This window comes from Callospermophilus lateralis, chromosome 13 (genome assembly GCF_048772815.1).
Source record: "Callospermophilus lateralis isolate mCalLat2 chromosome 13, mCalLat2.hap1, whole genome shotgun sequence".
NCBI lineage: Eukaryota > Metazoa > Chordata > Mammalia > Rodentia > Sciuridae > Callospermophilus > Callospermophilus lateralis.
The window spans coordinates 99,588,347-99,600,371 of NC_135317.1; the positions used below are offsets into that span (position 1 = coordinate 99,588,347).

Sequence of the window (12,025 nt, forward strand, 5' to 3'; positions counted from 1 at the left end):
TTCGTGCAGAGGACCCAAGAATCGCTAATTAACTGTTGCCAAATGTGATTTTAAAAATTCTCCCAAATCTGCTACGAAAATGACAACGAAGGTTGACCTAACTCTTTTGCTTGTTTTTTCCATTTTCCCCTCTGGCGGGCTCCAAGTTCAGGGAGGCCTGGGGTAAGAAGGGACTAGGACGCCCCAGCTACAGGCGGAGAAATGCGGAGCCACGGCCACCGCCCCGCCCGCTAGAGTCCCCGCGGGCGCGGGGCGTGTCCCGGACGCCTTCCGCTCCCGGGGCGGGGCGTGGCCGCAGTGTCCGGTCTTCCTGCAGCACTCTGGCCACTCCCTCTAGCGTCCAGTCTGCGGGCCATGGCGGCGCTGCTTTGCAGACGGTCACTCCCTCGGACGTGGCTCTGCAGGTGCCATGCTGACTCCCCCACCCTACAGGCAGCCCCGGGGTGCGCCCGAGGGCGGCCTGAGTGACCAGCCCCTGTTCCCCGATGCAGGAGAGCTGGGCAGGGCTGTGGCCGGCACTACCGCGCCGCGCTTTGCGCCGAGCTGAAGCAGCCTCTGGCCATAGAAGAGGTGGCCCGCCGCCCTGTCCGACCTCACGAGGTAGGGTGGCTGGCCAGTCCCTGGGACCCCGAGACACACGGCAAGCGCCCTGCCTGAGTCAGGTTCCCAGTTCCCAAGCTAGGGGGCGACCGAGAGACTGCAGCGCAACTTGGTCCCAGAGCTAGAAGGTCAAGCCCCGCAAGGTTCACGAAAGGGTCAAAGCCCTAAGGAAGATTGTTCCCCAGAACACACGTGTAGGCCTCTTTCTGAAGATTCCACATCTGTTTCCTTAGAAACAGAAAACTGATTTGCACACGCCTGCACAAACACCTGCCAGTTACTGATGTAACAGATAAACGGACTCTCTCTTGTCCTTTGTTCCTTTTCAGTGTCCTGTCAAATTAACTGCCCTTCCATCTACCCCAAACCCTTACGCCCCTCTCTGGGGTACTGCAGTGATTTGGGATGGATTAGTTAAGGCTAGAGGGCAGTTTCACTGAAATGTGGGAGTCACTTTGGCCTTGCCTGTTGGCCATTCTGGTAACATCATGTTACTACTGTGGAGCATGAGAATCTGTGCCAGGGGGAAACCAGTGGTGAGCCTCAGTGTCTGGGGACCACGAGTGTGAGGGAGAAAGGCAGCTGCAGGGCTGAAGCGACTCTAAGGTGGAGCCTGTGGCTAAATGGATTATTTGGAGGAGCCGGAGATGGCAGCCAGACTGCTTCCTGGGATTCTCATGCTGAGAGAGCTCATCCTTGGGTCAGTCTCAAATCAATGTGGAGTGGCTTTGAGGAGCACGTGTGCAAGATGCTTGTCAATAACTAATGTGTCATGCACACAGTGTGTGCAGGCTGAGGGCTGGGTTCCTTTGTTCTATTTGTCCAGACATTACTTTGTAAGGCATTAGCTCATGAGACCTGCAATTATGTTATTTTTATCCACCATTAAATCTCTTTACTGTAGAATGGTGCTTGGCATGTGGCAGATGCTTAGATTGCTGAATGAATGAATTTTTTTTTTTTTGTAGATAAAAATGTCTTCTCACCAATAGGGCAACCTCTGAGCTAAATTTAAACACAGAGATACATATTGATTTGGTGTCTCAGCCTTCATTTCCTCCTCGGGTTCCAACCCCTGTTGGGATGTGTTGCCTACCACAGTAGTTCTCCAGGGTGCATCGGAACCACCTGGGGCTTGTTAAAACAGATTGCTGGGCTTTGTCTCCAGAGTCTCTGCTTTGGCAGGATCTGGGATGGGGCCTAAGAATAGGAATTTCTGACAGGTTTCCAGGTGATGTTGATGCTGGTGGCCCAGAACCACTGGCTCAGCACTGTAGTTCTGCCTCAGTTATGGGGCTGCCATAGAAGACAGGAGGGGGTGTGTGTAGGCTAGCCTCCAGGATTCCAGATTCTGACATGATAGAATAGTCTGTCGTGTTAATTTTCTATTTAGACATTTTAATGGTTTTCTGCTGCTCTTAGAATGAAGGCCAAAATCCTCAATATAAACCTTCAAACATTTGTGTGGTGTGGTCTTTTTTCTCTCTTCCTTTTTCTTTCCTCTCTATGCTTCCCTCCAACTCTTTGTGCTCTAAGCTTGCTGTTTTTTGTCTCTGATGCAGGGCCTTTGCAATGTCATTGCTTTTGTCTTGCCAACCTTTTTCCCTCCTGCTTTGAACAGTTAACTCTGAGTTGTTAATTGGCTCAAGGATTATTTTTAAAAATTTTCTCGACTTCCCCAAGAAGTCAAATCCTGCCAGTATAGACTTTCTCAGCATTACATATTATTCCTTTTAACACTTTGTGTTGAGTTATGATTTGACACATATGGCTTCATTATGATTTTGTCTCATATATGTTTTTTTCCCACATTTTAAATGCGTGAATTATAGTTGTACATGATGGTGGGATTTGTTGTTATATATTCATACATGCACACAATATAACAATATCATCCTCATGTCTTCTTTACTATCCTTTTTGCTCCCTGAAGGCAGAAACTTGTCTGTTTCGCCTCGCCTCGTGATTGTCCTCTGGCTCAGTGCCCGCTTACAGCTTTCATTTCTTCAGTAAATCTGTTTGAATAATCAAGTGAACTTTGTCTCCAGAATGTGTCCTGCTCTGTTTTGCTGCTCTGTTCCCTTTGCAGGTCAGAGTTGAGGTCCATTTCTGTGGAGTCAACTTTGCTGACATTTTGGTCTGTCGTGGCCAATATCAGGAGAAGCCCCCTCTTCCCTTCACACCTGGTGAGTATGGGGGACCAGGTGACTGCTGCTTCAAGAAAAGAAGATTCCGAGGGTTTTCAGAACCCCATGCATCTTCCCAGACACTGCTCTTGTGGTGTTTGCCTGTCCTTGGCGAGGTTTCTGTTAAGATATGTCAGCATCATTGCTGAAACCACTAGAGTGTAACCCCCACCCCCCCCCAGGGTAGTTTCTATATCTGTCTTGCTCAACATTGTGTCCCTAGCTTAGGGACCATTGTGTACCTGGCTCAGAGTAGATGCTCAGTTCATTTATTTAAAATGAATAAATGAACAAATGAATGTTTACACGTCATTATGTCCACCAGAATTCTGCTCATGAGGAACATTGATCCCCTCATCATTCTCATTCATTCCTTGACAGTGCCTCTTGGTTTTTTTCATTGAATGATCACAAGCATCTAAGACTTTCAACCTAATGCGAGAGGATCAAAAAGAAGAGAAACAGTTTACCCTGCTTAGTGGCCCAGTGTCTGATTTTCACGATTCCCAATCTCATTACTTCTAGATCCTACATATGGACAATGACTGATTTTTGTTGTTCAAGTTGATTTAAAGAGATACAGGTAGAGCTTAGCATATTTACATAGATCATATTATTGAGAGTTCAGTGATTGCAAAATAGTTGCCATGTTTTGGTCTGAAGGTATTGGATTTTGCCTTCACATTTGGAACCATTTCCTTTTGTTTGTATTAGCTAAAATGCTGAATAGGGGAAAGATGTCATACACAATTGAGTTATTTCCTGGCAGGTCAGGTAGGAAATGCATGATCATTAAATTCAGAAATATCAGATGTGGGAGAAGAAAGGGCACACAACACTGATTCATCCAGTTGAGCCAGTACTGTCTGAATAAACAGTTCATGTCCTGGAGGGCCACACACCAGCAAAGGAGACGTAGAAACAGATAAATAAGATATGATAAACACAGCAACTGGGAGCTCTAGGAGCCTGAGGCCCCAGTGATGAGGGTCAAAAGTTGCTGTGTACCTGCGATACTGACACTCTGTGCTTTACACATCACAGTCAAGCCTGGGACTGCCACAGGTTTCCAGGGTGTGATAATGACATCTTATGCTCACTTTCCTATGCTTTGAGCATGCTTTTCACACTGCTGGGTAAAAGTAATAGTACTTAAGACCTTACCAGTTCCTAAAAGCTGATGGATGGCCTGATAATCAAGGTCTTCTCATTGCCATGGGGCTGAGTTTTACAGATAATCTAATCTTTCAACTATGTTTTAGGAATGGAGTTTTCCGGGACAGTACTGGAGACAGGCGTGGATGTCAGCTCAGTGAAAGAGGTAAATGAGTTGAAATCCAGAGAATCGACTGCGTATGTAGCTATGAGAAATGTGCTGATCTCATTTGTGCCCCAAAGATCTTGCTTCTCCTGGCCTTTGTCAGCAGACACTATAAGAAAACAGAGAGTTCTGAACTGGGGGGAAGGAGTTGGGTGGAAGTTTCTGGCTTCATTAAACTCTTCATTATGAATTCTCAAGTTTGAGCCTCACGTGATAGACGTTCACACGGGGATTCTAATTCATACCCACCTTCTCCTTACCATACCCCATTCTTGTCCAGAATATGCTCAGATTGGCTGGGAAACTGTGTGGCAGCATTGAGAGAGCTGTTGTTTTATTTACAAAACATTAACTCTGAATAGATAGGAAGGCCAGCCTGTGTCTTGTGGGCCAGAGATGGGCATTTTTCTTTTATACCTTGACTAATTCATGAAGACGTGAACGTAAGGCCATGCATTTGAACATACCCTGATGGTGTTTTCCGTTCAGGGAGATCGAGTCATTGGTGTGAGTGGCTTTAATGGGATGGCTGAAGAATGCATCGCTGACCAGAAGGTAGCCCTCTCTCCAGATCAATGCTTGGAGGGTTTTCCTCCTTTGTTTCCTTTAATTTCCACCCCTCTCTCATTCCTCGTCTTCCTCACTCCCCATTTCTTTGCGTTTGTTTGGTCTTGTTTCTCAGCCAACTACTTTTTTTTTTTTTTCCTCCAGTGCTAAATCCCTTCTCTTTATTGGTTTGACAACCCTTGCACAGAGCTTTGTTTGTGTGGAGTGTGTTTTCATGAAGAAGGGCACTTTGTTTCTGGAGTGCCTGAGCAATTGGCTGGCAGTCCAGTTGGAACATAGGTAGTTTTGGTAGAAAAACTGGTTGGGTGCATTGAGCTGGATATAATGGGCTTCTTCCCCTGATAAAGCTTATGAAAGAGATAGCCCTGGGAATGCAGCCAGCCATGGTGGCCTTGTGTGGTTGAGCAAGATGTGGGTAGTGCCCCCAAATGGTGCACAGTACACGATCCCCCGCCGTGGCCTTATTGAGGTGAGATTTATGTACCGTACAATTCACCTCTTACAGTACAGCGAGTTGTGGTCTATTCTCCATAAATTGGTTCTTTTTGAGCCAGGGGCCAGCCTTAGGGTTTTGAGGTCTGATGCACCCAAGTCCTGGACTCTGGTCTTGACTTCCACTGGTTATTCCCATTTCAAGTCAGTCACTCAAACCACAGTATTTCCTGAGTAGCCTTTGCAGGTACATGTGCCTAATCCCTAAGCCACTGTTTTCTCTTTATAGACCTTGTGGCGGGTTCCAGAAAAGGTCTCCCTACAAGAAGCTGCCGTCTTACCTGTGTCTTACGGCACTGCTATTTTGGCTCTAGAGCATCGGGCCCATACCCAGCCTAGGTAAGGACTATGTAGCCAGTAGGGGGTTGGGTTGTACCCTTCCCGGATCCTAGAAGTGCCCAGTAAGACCTTCCTTAGTCCCTTCCCTTCTCTCTCCTTCCCGCCCCTTCTTTCCTTTCCTCTCCCTTTCCTTCAGCTCATCTTCACTTTGGCTGAGGAAAAGGCCAAAGGAGGTAACCCCTGGACACTGTGGTATGGTGACTGTGAGGGCATCATTTTGAGAGGGAATGGTAGATGGTGAATTTGGCCCGTATGAATTTGGAAGCACAGCTTTCTTAAACCTGAGTTTAAGAGCACTTCATAGAAAACCTTAGAATTGGGAGAGTTGGTTTGTTTAAACTCACTTCACAGGGGTTTACTGGAGGCCTGTGGGGTGTAAGGCTCGGTGGTGTGTGCCAAGCGGAGTATTTTAAATTCTGGTGCTGAAATTTCTGGTGTTACCTGGGAAGCTGCCTCTTGAGCTTTTCAGAGAGCTGACCCTCAGAAGTGCTCCTGACTGGTGGGTCTAGGTAGCCATGACTTGACTATCATCAAATTGGGTAGTGTTTAGTATGAGCATGATTTCAGGGCAGAGTTTCTGAAGCATATATTGGACTGGTTGCTCAAATGAGCAGTTGCCCCTGGTAGGAGTAGGGGAGGCCACCTAGAGAGACTGGGGAATCTTCAGAACTGGATCAGATTAGCACTGATCTAAAAGTCACATACGTAATCCACCCCTCAAGACTGGGGAACAGATGTACAGGAAGGTTTGAATGAAATGCTCTCTTAATGTTCTTGCTTTAAAACGTTTAGTTCCAGAACATTCCTGAAGTCATTACTGGACGAGTCTTGAAGGTGTCTGTAGTAACATTCATCTTTCTTTGGTACAGAGAAACTGTTTTAGTAACGGCAGCAGCTGGAGCCACGGGCCTTGCAGTGATAGATGTGGCAACAAATGTTCTTCAGGCCAAGGTATTTACATGTTGGAGCCTCAACTTTAAAACAAAACGAAACAGGGCTGGGGTTGTGGCTCAGTGGTAGAGCACTCGCCTAGCATGTGCGTGTGCCCTGGATTTGATCCTCAGTACCACATAAAGATAAATAAGGGTATTGTGTCCAACTACAACTAAAAAATAAAAAATAAATAAAAATCAAAACCAAAATCAAATGAAATGAAAAAACCTACCTTCAGTATTAGACATGGGATATATTCCTTAACTTATTAAAAATCATATGCAGTGCACTGAGGAGATAAAGCAACTGGGAGTGGGGTCTGGCCATCTGTTTGCTTAGCCTGGTGAGCAGCTAGTAGTACATTGCTTGTCCTTTCAGTTACTGGAACCCAGCAAGGGCTGCCTTGAAGATGCTGTCTTCTCCACCTGTCATTCTCTGAATCGCCTCCCCCTGCAATTCAGATCTAAACTCATGTGTTATCTTTTCAGAGAAGTATTCTCTGTCCTCGGGCTGAGTCAGGTTCCTGTGCCCACTGTTTGTGATCTCACTACACCCTGCACTTCTCTTTCTTCATACACACCTCACTGCATGGTTACCTTTTCTCATTGGATTAATGTCTCTTCCTACTGGACTGTAACCCCATGAAGGCAGGGAAGTGTGGTTCATCACTGTGCACTAGTACCTCACATGGTACTTACCTGAACTTGGTAAGCATTCAAGAACTGTTTTTTGAATGAATGAACAATGAATGAATTGAGAAAAGAATGAAGGAAGGAATCCAGTTTCTATAGAGGCATCTCTCTGAGGCTGCGGGTATCAGAGAAGGAGTGCTTTTTGGAGGAGGGAGACATTTAAGACAACTTCCAGAGGACTGGCAGCAGTTGAATAGAGGAAGAAAGGAGGAAGAGCCTTATTCTAGTGGTGGGGGACATTTTTAGAGGACCAAGAAGAAGGAACCGGCACCATATATTTTAGAGAATCGCAAACTAAGGACTTGGGGTGGAGTGGTGGAAGGTGACTCTAGCAACGTGGGCGGAGAGAAGGTCTGAGCTAGCACGGAACTGAAAACTTTGAATGTTTATTGGAAGCTGTTGGAAGCTATTGAGAATTTCAGGTAAGGAAGCGACAGGATCATCTTTGCATTTTACTTGGTAGCCATGGGGAGGAGGGATGGGACGAGGTCAGAGGTAATGGAAGCAGAGAGCAGGGTGGGCTCCCGGAATAATCCAGGCTGCGGAGGTCATGAAGTGAGTCGTACTCAAGTGGGAAAAAAAATAGATTGACTACTTGGATGCTCTCTAGTCACCAAAGAACAAAAGCTTTCAAAGGTGGCCCCCATGGAGGTTCTCATTCCAGCTCTTAATAGCATCCGTTTCTCTTTTATAAAATAATGTGGAAATATTGAATTACACGTGCAGTGCTCCTATTCGAAGGTGTGGCCTGTCATTAACAATCTTTTAAAAAGTAAATCCTAATGAATGTCTAATAAGAAATATTATTAGGCATAAAGTGGGAAGGAGCAAAGTAGGTTAGCGTGTGGGGTTGCCACAAAAGCGACTGAGAACTCTGAAGGAAATGGGGAGTTCAGTTTGGATGTGTTGAGTGCAAGGTTCCCGTGGAGCATGTGATTGGAATATTGAGTTAGACAGACAAATTTGGAAGTAAATGGATTGGACTGGAGCTTCTTTAGGTGGTATCTCTCCTTTCCTGTGAAGTTCCTTTGGGAAGGACCTGTGAATCTGGAGGGCAATCCTGGATACTAGGAGGCTAGTATACTTGAAATGTGAACACATCCTGTGTGAGCATGAAGGGTGTTGAGCTCCTCTTAGGGGAGAGACCGTAATTAGTCTCGTTGTCTAGAGTCATCGATGATTTAACATTTCTAGGAAGATAAAATTGTACCATTTGTTTCAAATAGTTCTGAGAGATTACATAGAAAAAAAATTGATTTTAATTCAGATATTGAAATCAATCTGAGCTCTATTTTCTTTCACAGCGAGAATGGTTCTAAACAGAAGTAAGCAAAAATAAAAGTAAAAGCAGTGTTACCACACCACCTGCTTGGAAGAGGTCGCTTTGATAACACCTTCCATCCACAGCATTTCATATGCACCCAGAGTGCCTCCACAGCAATTGTCTTACCCTTGACCCTCACAAACCCCAGGGAGATAGGTAATGTAAGTGTTTATTGTCCCTGTTTCACAGATGAAGAGAAAGAGCCACCAAGAGAGAAAAGAATTCACTGCAGGCGTCATGGAGTCCCAGGGAGAGTCTTGGGATGGAAATCGGGTGCCTGACCCTAGTCTAGTGTGCACACATAGCCCCCAGTGAACTGTGCTATTTTGAGGAGACTACCAGGGAACTTTTGAGGGTAGCTTCTAGTTTCAAATAGTTACAGGTGAGTTTGGAATTCTTTAAGGGCATCCATATTCTTGGGGTGTTTGTGCAGGTCCTGGGCATCACTTGGAGGGCGAGGTAGTCAGGCTGGTGGCCTTGCTCACTGATGAGGCACCTGTAGTGATGCTTGACTATTTGCAGCTCTTTTGGAATTCCTGCAAAGGGCCCTCAGCCATCTTGGCTGTCCATGTTGGGCCTTACCGTTTTCTCCTAGGATGATGGAGTAGGAAGCCTGGGCTTTGAAGAAAGGCCTGACTTTTAATTGTTGTTCTACCATCTTCTTCCTGGATGACCCTGCTTGATTATTGACCCTCCCTGAGTCTGTTTCTGCCCATAGAGTGAAGTAATTATACTTCCTCCATAAAGTTCTTCTGAGGCTTAAAAAGAATATGTGGTTGCCTGCATGTAACAATAGATGCGATTTATCTCACACTTTGTTTTCCAAGTGCCTTATACACAATGTTCCATTTAATTTTAAAAATTAAATTTAAAAAATTTTTCTTTAAAAAAAACAAAACAAAAACAAAAAAACCCATGCAGTAACTGAGACCTGGAGAAGCAGACAGGCTGCACAGGTTAGATGTGAGGACTCTGGAAACCGTTCCCGGGGTGCAGATCCCAATTCTGCCTCCTGTTGGCTGTGTGACCTTCCTCAGACAGCTCCTTTCCCTTCCTTTGCTTCTGTCTATAACAGGGATATTAATAGCATTTCCTTGGGGCTATTATGATTAAATGAGTTATTAATTTATGTTAATCATTTGGAATGGTGCTTGACAAATGGTGACACAGTATGTTAGTTCTCACTAAGTAATTTGCCCCAGGTGACACGGCTAGTAAGTGGCAAAGCCAGGATTTGAACCAAGTTCTGACTTCAAGTTCTTTCCACCAAATCATGGTTTACCCTCTGGGAAGCCTTTCCTGATCTAGATCTAGATTGGATACCTCTTGTTTTTACTTCTGGAGCCCTCTGTCCCTCCCCAGCACACTGCTGGACCTTATCCCCTTGATGGAGCTTGGTGTCCCCATTGTATCCTTGTGACCTGACTCGTGGGGGGTGCTCAGTAAATGGTGGCTTTCATTGGCAGTTGGAGAGAACTTTTGGAGTGTCTTTAGAGCCACCTCCCACCTAGAACTGTTGGGTTCCAGATGGACCCCATGGCCGGTGGGGCATGGAGGAGCCTAAGGGACAGTGCATTTGTCGGGCCTCACGTGGGATTGGGCCGATACTTGGTCAGCAAGCTCATGCTGGTGTCTGTGACTAGCACCTTGGCCGGAGGCTGGGGAGATGGCGTGTGCTCCTCCTGGAACATGTTCTGACCATCCTGAACCTTGTGTTCTTTGTGCAGGTAATCGCTGCAGCCGGAAGCGATGACAAGTGCAAGCTGGCGGTGCAGAGGGGCGCGCAGGGCAGCGTGAACTACAGCCAGGGCAGCCTGAAGGAGGCAGTGAGGCGGCTGGCGGGCAGCCGTGGGGTGGACGTGGCCATCGACATGGTGGGAGGAGAGGTCTTCCTGGAGGCCCTCCGCAGGTGGGTGTGTGCAGTGGTCCACCCAGAGGGGCCTGAGCTGACCCTTCCGCACCTGTCTTCCTCCTGGCCTTGCTCCTCTGTCGTTTGTGCTGTTGGCTTCTCCCCTCGGGCCTCGGCATCAACGAGAATAGCCGAGTGAGTGGGTGACAGGGAGGAGAAGCAGAGAAAATCAGGAAATCTTAAATATAGCAGAAAACAAAATACCCAACTGGAAAATATCCAAAAAAATGACTGCAGACTCTCAAGTTGGCAACATCAAGTGCTTTAGAAATTATACATGTGTGAATTCCGCTCCGTGGGCCCCGCTAACTACTGCATGTGCGTGAATGTGGAGGGTCCTGGAGGAGGCTGTGTTCAGGGTGGGCATCCCAGGGTGGCAGTTCCCTTTGCCCAGTTAATGGTGAACCAAGGTACAGGCTCTTCTGAAGGTTTCCTTGATCTATTAAAAATTATGACCCAGGAGACTTAGTGGGTCTAAGTCTGCTGTTTTTCACACCAGTTCTCATTGTGTTTTCAACCAGAGTGTTTGGAGTATTCTGGGAGTGCTGGTTTTATTTCTCATGTCATCCTGGAAAGATCATGTTGTGACTTATCTCAGTTTAAAGCTAAAGAAACAGAAGCAGAGAGATTATCTTACCTGCAGAGGAGAGGCGGGCAGTGTACATGTTGATGATCACCGCATGGTGCCTGGTATTGTGTTTAGAGGGGAAGCAAAGGAAGAGTGTGGACCAAATGAGCTCCCCCTTCTTTTCCCTTTGTCTTCTGGATAATTGAGTCTGCTTATTTAGTACTGGGCATTGAATCAGGGTCACTCTGCCACTAAGCTACACCCCCAACCTTATTTTTAAATTTTGAGACAGGGTCTTGCTAAATTTCCCCTGGTTGGCCTCAGATTTGCAATCCTCCTGTCTCAGCCTCCCAAGTCCCTGATTACAGGTGTGCACCATTATGCCCTGCTTCGGATAATTGTGTTTCGACAATAGCTTCCCTTTCTCTTCTGAAGAAGAAGAGCAAAAAGGCAAAGATGTTTACAGAAGTTGTTTTTAATGGCTTGTTGTGTCACGTATGTACACTGTGTGGTACTTTTTATAATGGAGAGTAGAAAACTTGAGAATTTTTGTAAATTATTTGGAATTCATCAAAGAAGCACCATGACTAGAGTCGTACAATAAATAAGTGGTTGGTGTGAAGTGTGATCTTTCATTTCTGATCCTAAGTTTAACATCTTCAACTGGTCTTGAAGTATAGCCCATGGAAGGACATTTGCTTCTGCCCAGTTTCCTCCCACAAACGAGTCAAGGAGGTCAAATAGATTCTTGATCCTAAAGTGGGCCCCCTTGTGAAAGTGTGGTCCCCTAATATCTTGCTCACAGCTTATTTAAACGTTTTTCTCCTGAGGAATCCAAGATAGCAAAGGGTTGGTTCGTGTCTTCCAACTTACAAGGTCAGCGGAAGTTCCAGCCACGGCTTTAATACAAGTTGCTTTTCTTTAATGTGATGAAACATATATGATCTAATCCTTAGCATTTTAGCCATTTATAAGTGTACAGTTCCGTGTCACTATATGTGCTCACAGGCTCTGACCCATTAAGTCAGCACAGCCTCTTTCCCCTTCCCCCAGGCCCTGGAGACATGTCTCCTGTGGTTTGTCTCTAGGGATGG

The 12,025-nt window shown here is 46.1% G+C and overlaps 1 protein-coding gene across 3 annotated transcripts in view; it reads left to right on the plus strand.

The window, feature by feature from the left end:
• Positions 1-321: 321 nt before the first annotated feature.
• LOC143379033 (quinone oxidoreductase-like protein 2) overlaps positions 322-12,025 on the plus strand; it is a 29,865-nt gene continuing 18,161 nt past the window's right edge. For all 3 annotated transcript variants that reach the window (XM_076831327.2, XM_076831326.2, XM_076831328.2), the window contains exons 1-8: positions 322-404; positions 492-600; positions 2,690-2,786; positions 4,049-4,107; positions 4,597-4,662; positions 5,396-5,505; positions 6,375-6,456; positions 10,182-10,363. In XM_076831327.2, the coding sequence (XP_076687442.1) occupies positions 355-404; positions 492-600; positions 2,690-2,786; positions 4,049-4,107; positions 4,597-4,662; positions 5,396-5,505; positions 6,375-6,456; positions 10,182-10,363 (755 nt within the window). In that variant the 5' untranslated portion in view covers positions 322-354. The remainder of the gene's footprint in view (positions 405-491; positions 601-2,689; positions 2,787-4,048; positions 4,108-4,596; positions 4,663-5,395; positions 5,506-6,374; positions 6,457-10,181; positions 10,364-12,025) is intronic.